At 44.4% G+C, this 15,810-nt stretch overlaps 1 protein-coding gene across 6 annotated transcripts in view; it reads right to left on the reverse strand.

Moving 5' to 3' along the window:
- Positions 1 to 15,810, reverse strand: part of LOC135250266 (drebrin-like) — a 40,234-nt gene that overhangs the window by 5,114 nt on the left and 19,310 nt on the right. The window contains exons 2-11 of one of the 6 annotated variants that reach the window (XM_064326378.1): positions 10,282 to 10,337; positions 9,156 to 9,268; positions 4,576 to 4,665; positions 4,196 to 4,342; positions 3,975 to 4,052; positions 3,379 to 3,530; positions 2,721 to 2,775; positions 2,349 to 2,399; positions 1,159 to 1,273; positions 257 to 379 (exon numbers count right to left, since the gene is read on the reverse strand). In XM_064326378.1, the coding sequence (XP_064182448.1) occupies positions 257 to 379; positions 1,159 to 1,273; positions 2,349 to 2,399; positions 2,721 to 2,775; positions 3,379 to 3,530; positions 3,975 to 4,052; positions 4,196 to 4,342; positions 4,576 to 4,665; positions 9,156 to 9,268; positions 10,282 to 10,337 (980 nt within the window). Of the gene's footprint in view, positions 1 to 256; positions 380 to 1,158; positions 1,274 to 2,312; positions 2,400 to 2,720; positions 2,776 to 3,378; positions 3,531 to 3,974; positions 4,053 to 4,195; positions 4,343 to 4,575; positions 4,666 to 9,155; positions 9,269 to 10,281; positions 10,338 to 15,810 lie in introns of all 6 variants that reach the window. The other 5 variants (XM_064326375.1, XM_064326381.1, XM_064326376.1 and 2 more) reach the window with 5 other exon arrangements.

Here is a 15,810-nt window from a genome sequence, read left to right on the forward strand (position 1 = left end):
TTATTTGGTTGCTCATTTTTTTCCTGTACATAGATGTCCATAAACCAGCTGCAATGACTCAGCAAAAACTTCTAAACTGCTCAAGTAGAAGTTTAGAGAAAGACAGAGATAGAGAGAGAAAGAGAGAGAGAGAGAGAGACAGACAGACAGAGAGACATATATGAGGTCATTGGAGAACATGCAATCAATATTGTCCACTCAATATGCTTTTATGCAGTTCTGCTCTCCAGCCAGCAGAGGACAGTCCAGTACCTACCAGATGAACTTGCGTGCAGTCTGATATGGGGCACACTGTAAGATGCCTGTGGGGGGCGGTAGGGGGGCCAGCTGGGCTCAGGAAGACTGTGCTGCGTCTTCAAGAAGGGGCTGTCCAACCGGCCTACAGCACACAGGACCAGCCCAGGACGGGACACACCCACACCAATGTAGGGAGACGCAGCATACACCCACACCAATGTATGGAGGTGTGACATACACCCACACCAACGTATGGAGACGCAGCATACACCCACAGCAATGTATGGAGTAGTGACACACCCACATCAATGTAGTGAGACGCACCATACACCCACAGCAATGTATGGAATGGTGACATACACCCACACCAATGTATGGAATAGTGACATACACCCACACCAATGTATGGAATAGTGACATACATCCACACAAATGTATTGAGGTGTGAAATAGACCAACGCCAATGCACAGAGGTGTGAAATATGACCCACGCCAACACATGTAGGTGTGATGCACACAGAACCCAGGTGGTTCGGGGAAGTGGGAGGAAGAGAGACAGAGATGGAGAGAGGTGATGCGCAGAAGGTTGGCAGAGGAGATATTTTCAGAAACGAGAGGGGAAAAAATACGAGAAAATGAAGCGAACAGGAAGTCGACAGGACACGTCAAAGAAAAAGAAAAGAGCAGAGTGAAATCAGAGAGGCCCTCCATAATATTGTCTCTTCAAACACACATTCACACTCACACAGCGCTTTCTCTCTTCTTCCCTCCCTCTTTCTCTCTCTCTCTCCCTCCCTCCCTCCCCATCTCTCTCTCTCTCTCTCTCTCTCCCTCCCTCCCCCTCTCTCCTCTCTCTCTCTCTCTCTCTCTCTCTCTCTCCCTCTCCCACCCTCTCTCTCTCTCTCTCTCTCTCTCTCATACCTGTCCTGTGGAAGTTGACAGAGGAGCTGTCAAAGCTGCAGGCCATCGCTCTCTCTCTCTGTCTGAAGAAATCCCGTGGATTATTCCTCCTCTGGCCAATGATGAATGCCGCTGCCTAGACACACACACACACATGCAAACACATGCAAACACGCATACACACACATATGCACACATACAAGCATATACAAATGCACATACACACACACACGTACACACACACACACACACACACACAAAACCATTTAAACTTAACAACCTAATGCATCAAATGTTTCAATGACAAAGGTTTCAACTCCCTCACAGTAAAATGTTTTATTTAGGGACACATGAGGTAGTAGTTAAAATTTTAGATGAAGTATATGTTTGTACAAAATAAATATTTAAAGGTCCAGGAAGCTGGATTCAATTTGTGGTTATATTCCCCAGAAGCGACAATTGATTGTCTTTTTAATATTTAGTTCAGTTCTTTCTTTCAATAGCAGCAACCTGTTAGGAGGGAGCTGCATGGAGGGAAGGCACTGCACCACGTACCAGCGCTAGCTTTTAAGCAAAGCGACATCATTTTTTGTAAACATTTGGTGAAGTCCTCCTCTTGAAAATGGACACTACAAATATTAACTGTTGGGGTTATTGTAATATTGCAGTGCCCGTGGGATTCCAGAAATGAAACCCATTTCTTGTGGGTCCCTTCATTTTCTGGAAAAGAATAAAGCGTATTGGTTTTACTGAATCCAGAGAAGGTGCAATACTTAGGCATTTCCAACTTAGCCTGCCTGCACAAAAGTGGCAAGAGCATTAATTACATATTACAAATAGAAAGGATTTCACTGGTCGTAGCTTTTTAGTGACGTACATTGTACCCAGTTAACCCTGTTCATGGAAAACCTGGCATTTAGCCAAAGGGAAAAGCATGCCAATCTCAGCACAGGCTTTTCTATGTTTTTTGAAAAAAATTCTGTTTAAAATATATCTGGGCCATTTGTGAACGCAAAAAAAATTATTAAAACAACACATCAGCAAAGAATTCACAGATTTCAGTTTCCTGGACCTTTAAGTTTAAACAGAATACAGCCCTCTGGGAATGGAGTCCCCAATCTTTCACAGTAGCACAATATGCAAAAACAAAGTGGGTGTATGAGGCGAGCACTTACAGCGCACTCTTGCAGGAAAATGGCAGAATGACCCACCTCCACCTCTGACTCCCTCTTCTCTGGATTGCCCTCCTGGGTCCCCTCTGCCTATCAGAGAAAGCAGCAGCATGACAATAACCAGTCCGTACCAGCGGGGGCAGCATAAACACACTTTCGGTGTAGTTCCATGCCACTTACATTACATTACTGCATTACTGCAATATCACACAGAAAACAATAAAGATACCTTCAAAATGTGCTCATGTCCTTACGTATCATACAAATTCACAAATACACAGAACAAATAAAGCCACTGGTGCAGTTCCCAGGAAGGATTTCTGCTAGATTTAAGGAGCCTTATGGCGGAATTTCGGCTGAACCGCAACTCAAGATGTCACCGAGTGAACCGTGAAATGGGCATCCTCTTACATGGGCCTTCAGCCTCCCCCGAGCCGCCTCTTCCTCCTGTGCCAGCAGCTTCCTCCTGTGTGAAACACAGCCAGGGTCATGGAATAAAGCTGGTTTACAGCTAGCACAGCTGGACAGGTGAGTTCCTATCCCAGTAGCTGACAAGTGTCAAAACTTGAAATTTTTAGACAAACATAAAATTTCTGCAGATTACAAATTTAAAAGATAAATTATATTTTCAATGATATTTCACAGCATATGTGAGGAATTTCAGAACTTCTTTTTCATATGATATTGTACTGTTTAGTAACGTATTTTGTTATTCTCCATGATTTTAGTAAATTTTAAAAGAGTCTAAAATGTTATCTTAAAGATTAATGCAAAAAAAAACCTATGACTTGAATGAAGCAATGAACAGCTGTTGGAAGGCCAGCCCACTTTGGAGAGGGGTTGGAGATAGTTGAATTGGGCAGGCTGGGGGTGTGGTCAGGGCATCAGTTTTGGGAGGAACTGGAGTGAGATTAGGGCTGCATTATTCAGTGGGGGAAAAGGGGTGTGGATGGGCAGGGGGTAATGTCAAAGTGGGTGCGGTGCAACAGGTTAGAGTTTGGGATGAGTTGGGCTGCTGGAATGGGCGGGTTGGGGATCCTGTAGCGGACGAGGTGCAGCAGAGGCTCACCTGTGCTCCTCGATCTGTCGCTCCCTCTCGCGGTATCTCCTCTCCCTCTCCTCCTGCTCCTGCCGTTCCAGTGCCATTCGCTCTTCCTCGAACCGCTGCCTCTCCTCCGCCACCCTCCTCCTCTCCTCCTCCTTCCGCAGCTCCTCCTCACGCTGGGCACATCACCATAACAGGGAACGCCACCATTAAACTATCTGTTCTTAATGGACATACCTACCACTCACTCACCCGGCAATGTGTTTATACCACTGGCTTTACTTGAAACAGAACTACAGACTCTCTGAAAGATCCCTCATCCATCCCTGGATTTCATCCAGATACAGTTCAAACACCCAGACTACCCTACAGCACCCAAAAATGCCCCACACTGCACTCACAGAACTAATACTACCCACACAGCCACGAACTTCTCCCCACAACTCTCCTACAAAACTGCCCCACATGAGTCCACATAAGGCAGGCTGCTTTGGACTGTGAAACAGCTCTGCCCACACTGGAACACACAAACATGCCGATGTGGTGTTTCATACATAGCGCCACCAGCAAGTGCCCTGAGGTCAGCCCCGCCCAGAGCCCGGCGCTCGTGGGGTCCGTACCTTGGCCTTTTCCCAGAATTCCTCCCTGTTAAGCTTCTTCAGCTCCATCTCTGCATTGGTCTTCTGGTAGCTGGTACCCTGCATGATGCAACAATAAAAGACATGCAATGTCACATCTTTAATAAAATAACCACCCAGCAAATACAGTAAATGCCTCACACGCATGTATACACACACACACACATGCACACATGCACACTCACACACACACACACACCCACCACAGTCTCCATCCCCTCCTCATCTCTGGTTAGCAGTCGGCTCAGGACTGGGCTTGCCACCGGGACTGTCCCATTGGTCAGTCTCTGTCCAATAGCGACCGGGTCAATGTCCTCCACACTGCTGGCATTGACCACAATATCCACCCCCTGCAAAGGAAAACAGGAAGTAACTCACAGAAAGGGCATGCAGGTGCAGTCCCACAAGTAACAGCTGAAAGGCAGGGAGAAGAGGAGCGTATGTGGGTGTAGTGCAGTGTGGAGAGAAGTAGAGAGGAAAGAATAAGAGGGGACAGGAGAGGACAGGGAAGAAAACAATATAATTCCAGATTGTTTTTGGTTCAGCTTACTTCACAATTAGGAGAAAGTGTTTGACCTTTTACCTCTGGGAGACTGACCTGGAAGAATTCAGCGATTGTGGCCACATGGCTAGCACAGGCACACTTTCTGGCATCAGGGACATCTTCACCCACCTGAAGAGACAGAAACAGGAAACAAATGTATATAGCTTAAATAGGTCATTGCATAGCAACAGAACAACCGCAACAAGAAACACAACAGATCAATGATAGATAAATAGGTTGATAACAATCTCTCTCTCTCTCTTGCCCTCACTCTCTACCCATCACTCTGCCCTTCAAGTCCTATTTTGACTTCTTTTTGACTTTTTGTATGTAGGGTAGCTGTACAATCTCTCTCTCTCTTTCTGTCTCGCTGATATACTCTCTATACACAATTGTCTCTCCCTATGTACAACTGACTGGTGTTAGGGTGGTGGGGTATTAGGAGTTTTGGGGTGTAGGGGTTCTGGCGAGGTAAGAAGGGAGGGGTAGATTGGGATGGTCTCTCACTCGGAGGGGGAAATGCAGTCCCTCCGGCATTGGGTTCAGGTTCGTTCCAGACAGCAGTGAATCAATAGAGGATGTATTTTTAGCAGCCGGGGAGCAGGTGGGTTGTGAGCAGATCTACTCCGCTTCTAGGCTGAATAAAGTAGTAGTAGTTTTCTTCAAGAAGGAGACCTTAGTTGCTTAGATCATAGAGAGTGGCATCTGAGTGAAAAGACTTATATCCCTGCTTTCAGCACCAGCGAATAAAGTAGCTGTTTCTCACGTGCCTCCAGTTATAAAGAATGAAGTGATTGAAAGGGACTTGGCAATGTTTGGGAAATGCACCAGCTCATTGAAAATGATTCTATTGGGTTGTAAAAGTAGTGCAGTGAAGCTTGTGTTGTCTTTTAGAAGACAAGTTGTCATGTTTTTAAATAAGGCTGACCAGACCTTTGACGTGACTTTTCACTGTAGAAAAGTTCAGTTGTGGTGTTTGCATCAACTGACAGTTTGCGCTGTTCAAAGTGTGGGAATATTGAGCAAAAAAGGTTTGCTTGCCCACACAAAACCCAGCCACAGTAAGGGGATAATGGCGGGGATTTGCAAGAAGTGAGGCTCGTCGCAGAGAAGGGAAATGGGGAAGGCGCCGCGGAGGCGGATAATGGCAGGGGCGAACAGGCGGCGGGGAATATGTCAACAGGGGTGAGCGAGGAGTCAGGGGAAGGGGACACTCCAGGAGTGGCATTAGCGTCTGGTTCAGGACGGGGGAAAACCCAAAAGGTCAGTGAATAGAGGCTCAAAAAGTAACGTAAACACACTAAGGAAAGAGAAAAGAGTGTTTTGAGTAAGGATATTTAGGTTTCAGAAGTGGCGAAGCAGATATTATCAGGGATTGAGAAGAGGACGGAAGCAGGGGGTGCACTTTCAGTGGCCCTGGGGGAGGGGCCTGAGAGTGGGGGAAATGGAATTGGGTGGTGTAGAGCTGGTGGAGCAGGTGGAAGAGGGGCTGATGGAAGAAGATGTCGGCGGCATGTCTGATTCTCCCTCAGAATCTGAGATGACACTGAGCCAAATGGGAGACGGTTCGATGAATACGGCTAAGGAAAGTCAGTTGTATTGTTGTATCATATTATTTTCCAGATGGGACTAAGTTTTTAAGATCAGTAAAATCATTATGTAAAAAGGACAATTTGCATACTCTGTCTCCTAAAGGGAGGTTTAGTCTTAGGAAGTGGGTGACAGTAGCACAGAATAAAGTGTCATAAGAAGAAATGGGTAGGTCTAGCATAATTCACTTTTTTCTTAAGTTTTCTTCTGGCTATCTGTTTCCTTTTTTCATCATGATGAATAGGCTCGCTTAACATTAATGTCACCAGAGACCATTTGAAAAGGTCTTCTGTCAGAGCTAGTGCAGCAAAAGAAAGTTGACATTTTATTTCTTCAAAAAAACACATTCTGACAAAAGTATTGAAGTGGATTGGGGGGTCTGGTAGAAAGGGGTACATGCGCTGAGCCATGGTGAAAATTTTAGTCCAGAGGTGGCAGTAAGTATCAATGTATGCCCCAAAGGAAGTGTGCCAAGGCTGTCTGCTGATTGTACAGGCATTTGTGCAGCAACAAACTAAACATTAATAAGTATGTATGTTCCAAATGATGGTCAGGCCAGGGAGGAATGTTTTGCTCAGTTAAGGCAGGAGCTGCTACAAATCCTTCAAGACAGATTTTGATTGTGGGGGGGAGACGGGAATTGCACGGAAGATTTTAATTTAGATAGGAATGGAGTAGAGCCCCATTTAAGGTCAGTGAGGGTTTTGAGTGATCTTCTAAAGTAGTTTGATCTTTTAGATGTCCGGGAGATTTAGTATCCAAACAGGACACTTGGTACACTCAGTTGAGAATGGTTGGGCCGTGGGTCATTGTGGCCAGGCTGGACCAGGTGTATATTCCACTGCAGTACAACAGGACGGTACTGGTGGGTATTTTTTCAGTGTCATTTTCAGACCACGTGTCATGTTCTGGTCATGGCACACGTTTCACTTACAAAAGGTCCCTAGAAAGCATCGTACTGTAAATTTAATGTACAGCTATTATGAGATGTCTCCGTTTGCACTGCATTTTCAGACTTTTTGGATAGGTGGAGAGTGAAAAGAGAAGTTTTGAATCCCCTAGGGAGTGGAGAGAAGACAAAACTAAAAACTTTTTGTCAGCACAATGCAGCGTTTTCATCGCTGGAAAAAAGAAGCAAGATTGCCAATATGGAAAAGAGTATTAGGGAGGTTGAGGATGAGTAGTCGGGTCAAAATCAGGTGGGACTGAATAATCAGTTGCAGGAGTTGCAGAGAGATCTTGGCTCCTTTTTGCATGAGAAAACAAAGGGGGTTAGAGCTTGTAAGAGCTACATTTTCCCTGTCAAGGGAGACGGATGCCCCAAGTTTTTTTCTCTTTAATTTGGAGTGACAGGAAGGGCAAAAGCAACAAATGCATTGTCTCTGACTTCCAGAAGGGGATTTTACATCAGATCCTAGATGCGATCAGGGAGGCTGCAGTGGACTTTTACTCACTGCTATGTGCAGCTGAAGCTAGTGAGGTCATGTTGATGGGGGAGCTCCATCAGGGCCTCCCCACATTGACAGAGGTAGAGAAAGCAGAACTCGATTCACCGTTCACAGTGCAGGAGCTCACTGTTCCTATGCAGCAAATGGCAGCAGATCATGCCCCAGGTATATATGGAGTGCCTGCAGACCTTCTTATAAGAGTTTTTGGGGACACATAAGAGGGGACTTCTATGAGATTCTGCTGGAGTGATTGGAGGCGGGTGAATTTCTGGTCAGCTGTCGCCAAGCAGTCCTCACTCTGCTCTTCTTTGTACAGGCTTGTCCAACCGTTTGAAGACCCACTTGATGTCACTGGTGCACATGGACCAATAGGCCACTCAATAATGGACTCAATAAATTTGTTTTTAAACGACATGATTGATTTGGTATGTTGTGGTCTGGCAGATTTTGGGCTAACCTCCTTAGATCACAAGAAGGCCTTTGATCGGGTGGATCATAAGTATTTGGATGGCATGTTAAAGGCTTCTGGGTTTGGGGAACCTTTTATATCTTGAGTGAGGCTGCTGCATAATGGTGTATTATGCCTGGTAAATGTGGGAGGTGGGTTGAGTAACCCAGTATAGGTGGAGACTGCATACAGCAGGGTTGCCCATTGTCTGGTCAGTTATGTGCTTTAGTGGTAGACACATATTTGGCAATGGTACGACAGAGGCTAAGGGGTGGGAGTCCCAGGGGCCATTGCTTCTAAGGCAGCAATGTTGTCAGTGTATGCTGATGACATAGCAGTGTTGGCGAAAGAGAGGGAGAACAGCTGCCTAATGGCCTGCAGTGGAGCCAGACATGGGTTAAGCTACTGGGAGTGTATCTCAGAATGGCCACTTTTATGGCCATAAATAGGGAGGGGGGTCACAGATAAGCTGCTGGTCAGAAATGGAGGTGGTTGCTATCACGGGTGTCATTCAGGGGTTAAGTACTGATTATTAAAAACCCGGTGGCGTCCTCCCTGTGGCATCAACCGCTGGCATCAACTGCGGGCTGCTGGCAGAGATCGAGGGAAAGCTGGAGAATTTAGTTATTTTTTGGTCAGGCCATCATTGCCTGCTGGCACCAATCCTGAACCTTCCTGTACAGGAAGGAGGGCCGGGGCTGATTGATCTAGGGAGCAGGCTGGCGGCCTTTAGGCTGCAGCTGGCTCAGAGGCTCCTCCATCAGCGAGAGACTTGCAGGAGGGAGTAAGCATGGGCACTGCCGAGAAGAGCAGGCAGCATGGGGCTGTATCTACAGCTGTTCTTGATGAGAATGGAAGGCCTTATCACCACAGGGCCCACAGAGTTCTATGTTACGGTGTTGAAGACATTAAAGCCATTGAAGCCCTCTCATGAGGATGGCCAGGAGCAAGGACCATGGGCGTGGGAGGAGCCTATTCTACACAACCCTGTGATCGAGTCGGAGCCGTTGAAGTTAGCTGAACCTGCAGCCCAGAGACTGGAAGGTTACACAGGGGTACACTCAATTAGGGTCTTGGGGAAGATTAGATCGCTCTCTCTATCTCTTTCTCTCTCTCTCTTACTCAGAGCTCACCCAGTTAATGAGAATGTAGTGGGGCAGGATGGTTGATGGCTCCTTCAGGCTACAGAAACCGTACATGATGTGCCCATTGTCAAAGGTGTCTGTGATCTCTTCCAGTCCTCCCCCTGTCCATCAGAGAAAGGAGAAGATGAGCGATAACATTTTTACTACACTCTTAAAAAACACTCTCACAGCACTTTCATAACATTCTCACAACTTACTTGTAACCTTCTCACAACCTTTTTCAACATTCTCAATAATGAACATCAGGGATATGAGAACATTATGTGTCAGCTTCTGTTGCCTACAAAAACAGCTTGTCTCACTGGTCTACGTTCAGAATAGAACAATGTCTATGCTATTGCAACCTGAGAGTGTCTAGCTGATCTTCAGATGAATTTTGTTTAATGCAGTTTCATTATGCATCATTATTTTGAGATTAATCTCGTTTTATGAGACTGAAGTGATTTTCTCAAGTTAATTTATTTTAAGGCACTGACATTATCACAGGAAAAACTACTTGCATTACTCCACTAAACTATCACAAAATGAAAACAGTTTCTCACATAACCATTATAATACAGAATTCATCATGCAAGTCATATTTAATTACACTGAACATTTAGACATTGTAATAATGGCACAGTGACTCATGTTTCTATAAACTTCAATGACAGCATTTCGGCCTCAGAGTAGACTAAACTAACTTTACGAAGTCGTGAAATTTATTCAACGCTAAATTGACCCAATGATCCGAGAAGACTATAAATCAGAATGTCAATGAGTGTGTCCAGATCAAGTGAAAAATAAACATAGAGTAATACAGGGGCATTATATTTCTTGCAAATATAGTATTCCTGTCATTGAGAACTGCAATTGAAATAAGTCATGGCTTTTTCTTGGCCTTTTCTTTTCGCCTTCTCATTTTTTCACTCTTAGCATAAACATGTCATGCACCTTCAGTGGTATGAATGATTCTGTAATATTTCGGAAGTCAAATAAATTCAATCAATCAATCAATCAAATAAACAGGTGGTTGTCGAACCTGAGCTGTCAAATGCCATTACATGTAGAATACACAGGTCATGTATTATGAAACAGTCATAACACAGTAATAACCGCAGTAAATTTGTCTCACCTCCTGTTGATGCCAGTGTTAGGTCATCACTGTTGTCCTCATACATGTACAAAGCCCTGAGAGAGAGCAGAGGTAAGGTGAGCAAGGAACCCGAGCAGGAAACGGTGCGTGTATGTACACGGCAACCCTGTTACGATATACGTGTTCGTTGTTTCACTTAAGACAAAACAAACAACCAGGAAAAAGTCACAGTCATGTAGAAGGCAACACTGAGAAGAGAGCTGAGAGAAACACGGTGGAGGAAAAAAATAAAACAGAAAAGGTGAGCAAACAAGTAAATTCAGGTAAATTCAGGTGAATGCAGGTAATCACAAGTAAATGCAGGTAAAAACAAATACACATATTAAAAGCCCAACATCTGCTTCAACTCACAGCACAAACCCTATCATCAGCTTCAACTCCTTACATTAATCCCTAGCATTTGCTTCAGCTCATTATAATAAACCCCATTATCAGCTCCACATTATTACTTTATAACCTTCTCATCAGCTTCAGCGTATTATAATAAACCCATTATCAGCTTCACATTATGGCATTAAACCTTATAATCAGCTTAGCCTTATTACATACATTAAACCCCATCAGTGAGCAAAAAATAATGCTTCCTTCCTTATCACACCTATATATATACACTATATATACAGTATATATACATTCAGCTTGTTTGACTCCTGTGACCTGAAAACACTCCTCTGTGTGGCAGTGATCCCAGGGAGAGAGTCTAAGGAGCAGAGCTCTGAGAATAGGGACTGATGGGACATGTGGTAATTACAGATTACAGTACTAATTAGCACTGCCCCCATGAGTGCATGGGAGGGAAGTGCTCTATTCTTACAGTTGCTGAGCAAAAATAACGCACAACAATGACAAGCTGTAAACACATACTGACGAACACAATTCAAAGCACAAGGGTGTGCGTGAGAGTGATGCGCTTGTGCATCCATGCATGCTTGTGTGTGTGTGTGTGTGTGTGTGTGTGTGTGATGTGTGCGCACGTGCATTCGTGTGTCTGTTTGTATGCTATGTAAAAAGTTGTGTAATTCGCTCTGGATAACAGCATCTGCTAAATGCCTGTAATGTAATGCTTGTGTGTGTGTGTGTATAAAGGAGTCCTGTTTCAGTGCATTACAGTGGTTTTTAGGCCACATGGTCCAGGATTAAGACACTGATTGCCTCGGTGTAAAACACTAATCTTATTCAGCCTTCAGGGCCTGCTGTATCCACGGCAACATCCTCTTTCCTGGAAGCTCCTGCTATGGAATATTAAGAACATTGCCTTCTCAGCAATGATCCAATATAAGCCATTGAGCAGTAATATGGTTGGACAGAATATTAATCACAGAGACAGAACATTTTTGTATAGATTTTTAAAAGATTACTGCCTCAGATTATGTTGTATCTTCAGTTATTAAATGATGTTTCGCATGTGAGGAGAGGCCAAATTTAAGACGGATACGTCCTGTAGGAAAACACAACAAAGGTGAGGTTTGTTTTTGGTTCCAACAGGAAGTAACATCCTCAACAGCTCCATTAAGCAATGCTGCACATTACAGAACAGGACAGTTATCTCACTGTTTCAAGATTCCATTCAAAGAATAATCACGGAAAGATCAGTCGAATATAAACAGTGGACAATCACGGAACAATCACAGAACAATCAGGGAATAAAAAGGGTACAGCAAGGAAAAAAAATCAGGGGATAATCAGTGAACAATCACGGATTAATCAGTGAATAATCAGGGGGAAAGTTCGTCGCTGGGAGCCGCGCGGAGCTGCGTGCGCTAACGGAGTCGCGCGGCAGCGACGCAGCTGCAGGGGACAGCACAGGAGCGCGTTTCGGCTGTAGCTGTCCCCTCCGGAAAAAGCGCAATTAGAATTGCTAATGTAGCGGAGCGGGCGCAAGAGACGGAAGCGCTGGAGAGATCTGGAATAGCAATGAGCTTCTCCTCCCGTCGCTGTTTCAGGGCTGCCTGGCTTTTTCTTCTTTTCTTTTTTTTAAACGCCATTGTAGGCCGCTGCTGTCAGGTGCACCGTGCGCACAGCGGAGGTGGTAATTGCATAGCATTCTGGGACAATTTTTTTTTTTTAAAGAGAAGTTCTCATTACAGACGCTGTAGAGGCGCAGGAGGTGACAGGGAAGAACACCTGCTCAATTACTTCAGACTCGTATTCTGTCACCATGGTCACCGTGGCACCGTGTCCATGTCTGTACCACCGAAGCACTGGCAGGGGCTAACGGGTTTAAAAGAAAGTTCATACTTTGAAAATAGGTATTCGGTGCCAATGAGACATGCTTAGTTCAATATAATCATTTTCCCTTTGAACACCTACAATCAGTGTTTTTATTCTCTCTTTTTGTAAAATAGAGTGATAAACTGTGTTCTCTGTGAGTAAAACAGAGGGATGAGTCTCATGACCTTTTGTAGTTTTTCTCATAGAGAGATGCTCATCTCCTGTCTCACAGATACACTACCATGCATATCATCAAACTTGTAAATATTAAAATTCCTGTCCAAAAACATAAGGGAACACAGACCTACCTACAGGTTAGTTTTGCACCGAAAGAGCTGTTTCTTTATGCAAACACACAGGAAAAACTGTGTGTGATCCCTGCTTGCAAGCCACATAATATTAAAATAAGAATGAGTGGAAGCATGGACCTCATTACTGGGGCCGTAAGGGAGACTTTAGGAAGCTGCTGTTTGATTGGACAGAGGTGACTGGGCGTAGGTCACAGACATTCAGAGGAATGAATAATGAGTGGAAGGGTCTCCAGTTGTCAAATGTTGTCATCCCCATATGGGCTGGGAAACACTGGAATGTCCTACATGCTGCATCGCAGAATGAGACAGGAAGGGGAAGGATGGGGGCAGCAGCCCCTCTGATAGGATAAACTTATACAGGAAGTGTTGATACACCACTCATACAGCTCAGAACACTCAAAGGGAGTACCCCCTCACTTCCTTTTCCTGTCTGCTCATTTGGCACAGTGTAACAAACATCATCATGCAACTCTGCCCCCATTATAAACTCCCACCAAAAAAAAAAAAAAAAAACCCAGGTAAGATATTAATGCAAAGGGCTGGCAGACCAGAAAGATGAGAAGCCAAAACTCCCAGAATTCCCCCTGAGGAATCGTAAATCACTGACGCCTCTGGCATCCACTGCCTTCTGCGCTGTAATCACACCACCACATTTAGAAACCGTTTCCATGGAAAATGATTAGGAGGGAAAGATGTGTTATCAGCCAGTTTTATACATGCACTTTTGTGAAATGTTAAAAGATCTCTCTGACATTAATTGCTTTTACATTCGAAGCTTGCATGAAAAGCTGGGAAGAAACATAAAGGCGTGAAACTATGAAAAAAAATTGTTAAAACAAATCTGAATTAGCAAAAAGAGCAGTTTATATCACAGTTTTTTCCAGCTATTCCCATAAGAATGATCACTGTACTACATAATTTCTTTGCTAAGCTGTAATAAGTAACAAACCGAAACATTCCTGAATGGTTATAAATCTCTTCAAAACTTTAAACTTGAAAAGCTCTGGGAATTAAAATTAGCTGTAAGGGGATTCACTCCGTCTCAATCTAAAGAGTTCAAACCTTCCCCAAAATTCCACACTGCTGTGAAAACTGTTGGAGCATTGCCACTTCCTGTTGGAGCTCCGCCCTTTCCTGCATCTCCAGGCTCCAGAGTCTGTGTGGGATGTCTCCGCATGTGCTCAGTGTAGATGCCAAACATTCCACAGAGAGGAAGAGAATAATTACACTGAAGTCTCTGCAGCTGTGCTATACACGCCATCCCAGAACCCTCTCTGTTTCTGAACATGCTTCATCTCTACAGCTGCCGCTCTCTGTCTCAACATCCTTAACCAATGAAGCCTACAAATCGGCTTCTGTACAATGAGAGGGACTATGAAGACAGGATTTGACCAGCAGGAACGCAATCACACTGTGCAGTAGGGAGTCTCACTCAGCAGGCCATCGCCCATTCAGCACGGAGTCAATCAGCACCTTAACCACTGAGCGGAAAGCCAATCAGCATCTCAGACGCTGCATTCATTTAAGCTTTCAGTTCAAAGGGGAACCCTTTCCTGCAGCTTCCACAGGCCAAAGAATAAGTCATTCAAGTGTCTGCACTCCTTAAGCAAAAGGTTGTTTATTGCACTGGAGCTGTTACTAAGCACCCATAATTATACAAAGAAGGAAAACTCCCAAAAACCAGAGGGGAGGGAGATGCAAATGAGCAATATTCATGCTGGTGATGGTGGGCCGGGTCATCCTGAGGCCACCCATACCCCAGGACACTCACCATGGCAACAGCACAAATCCTGACACACAGCACCCTCACCTGGCAATACAGCACCTCACCTGGCCATCTCACCTGAAAGCATAGCCTTTTACCTGACCACCAATGCCCTGCCCTAGACCTTACCTAGCCTAATGGTACCTTCCCCTGGCTGTACCATATACAGTACAGAGTTCCTTAACTGGCTGTACACCTCCTCACCTAGCAACATGGAGCATAATCTGACCTGACTGTACAGTGCCTCACCTGGCCAAACAGCTAGCAAGTACAGTGGGGAGCTGTCGCACAGGCAACCATTATCAATTAGAGAATTAAAGGTGGGACCAGAAAAAATTAACATGGGAATACAGAGATAAGCCCCTCTTTGTAATAGTATTAAAATACGTATTCTACTATACAAGTCAAACCCAGCTCTCTCTCTCTCCTGTGAGATGTCTTGCAAGATGCTGCAGTAGAGGAGCACTTTGCCGTTGCTGTGGCAACCAGCAACCCAAATATCAAGTTCTTTTTACTGATGGTAATCCTGATTCAGGGGCTGACAGTATAGAATTTCGTAATCTTGAGAGTGTTTTTTTATTTTTTGATCTGATTTACTATGATCTTTAGTATGTGCAAAACCAAAAATGTGACAAATGATTGCTCATGGTATTTTTGTTTTGCTTGTTTTGCACCAATCATTGGTTGTGTTATTAGTTTTACCTGTGATAAAAAGTTTTGCACATGCATGCTAAAGGTCTTAGTAAATCAGGCCCTTTGTGTCTGTGTGTTAGGATAATTCCTGCCATTTCTTTGCATCTTTTCTTTGATTCTTTTTGGCACATTTCTGATTTATCTAATGTGAGAATCTGTTCAGCCTACTCCATATTTAGCATCTGAAGGAAATACTGGAGGTGTTGCAGGGGAGTTTGATTGGGGGCTGATACTGTTGAAAAGGAAACATAGTGTGCCTTTATGTTCACTTCATGTGTGCGCGCTAACCACTCCACCTGTACCTTATCACCGCTAGCTTCTAACAACAGTGCACTTCAGACTGTTCCTTCTGACACTGCTCTAATGCGAAATTACATAAGAAATGACAAGCATAAACACAGATGAAATGCAGAATGAGTTACAAGCTCACAGAATCCTTGTAACAAAAACAAAGACTAAAACATGTTTATCTAGCCAACAGATCAAACATGGATTGAGGGGGGGTGGAGTCCTATAGCTCATTGATAA

Source organism: Anguilla rostrata, chromosome 3 (assembly GCF_018555375.3).
Source record: "Anguilla rostrata isolate EN2019 chromosome 3, ASM1855537v3, whole genome shotgun sequence".
Taxonomy (NCBI): domain Eukaryota; kingdom Metazoa; phylum Chordata; class Actinopteri; order Anguilliformes; family Anguillidae; genus Anguilla; species Anguilla rostrata.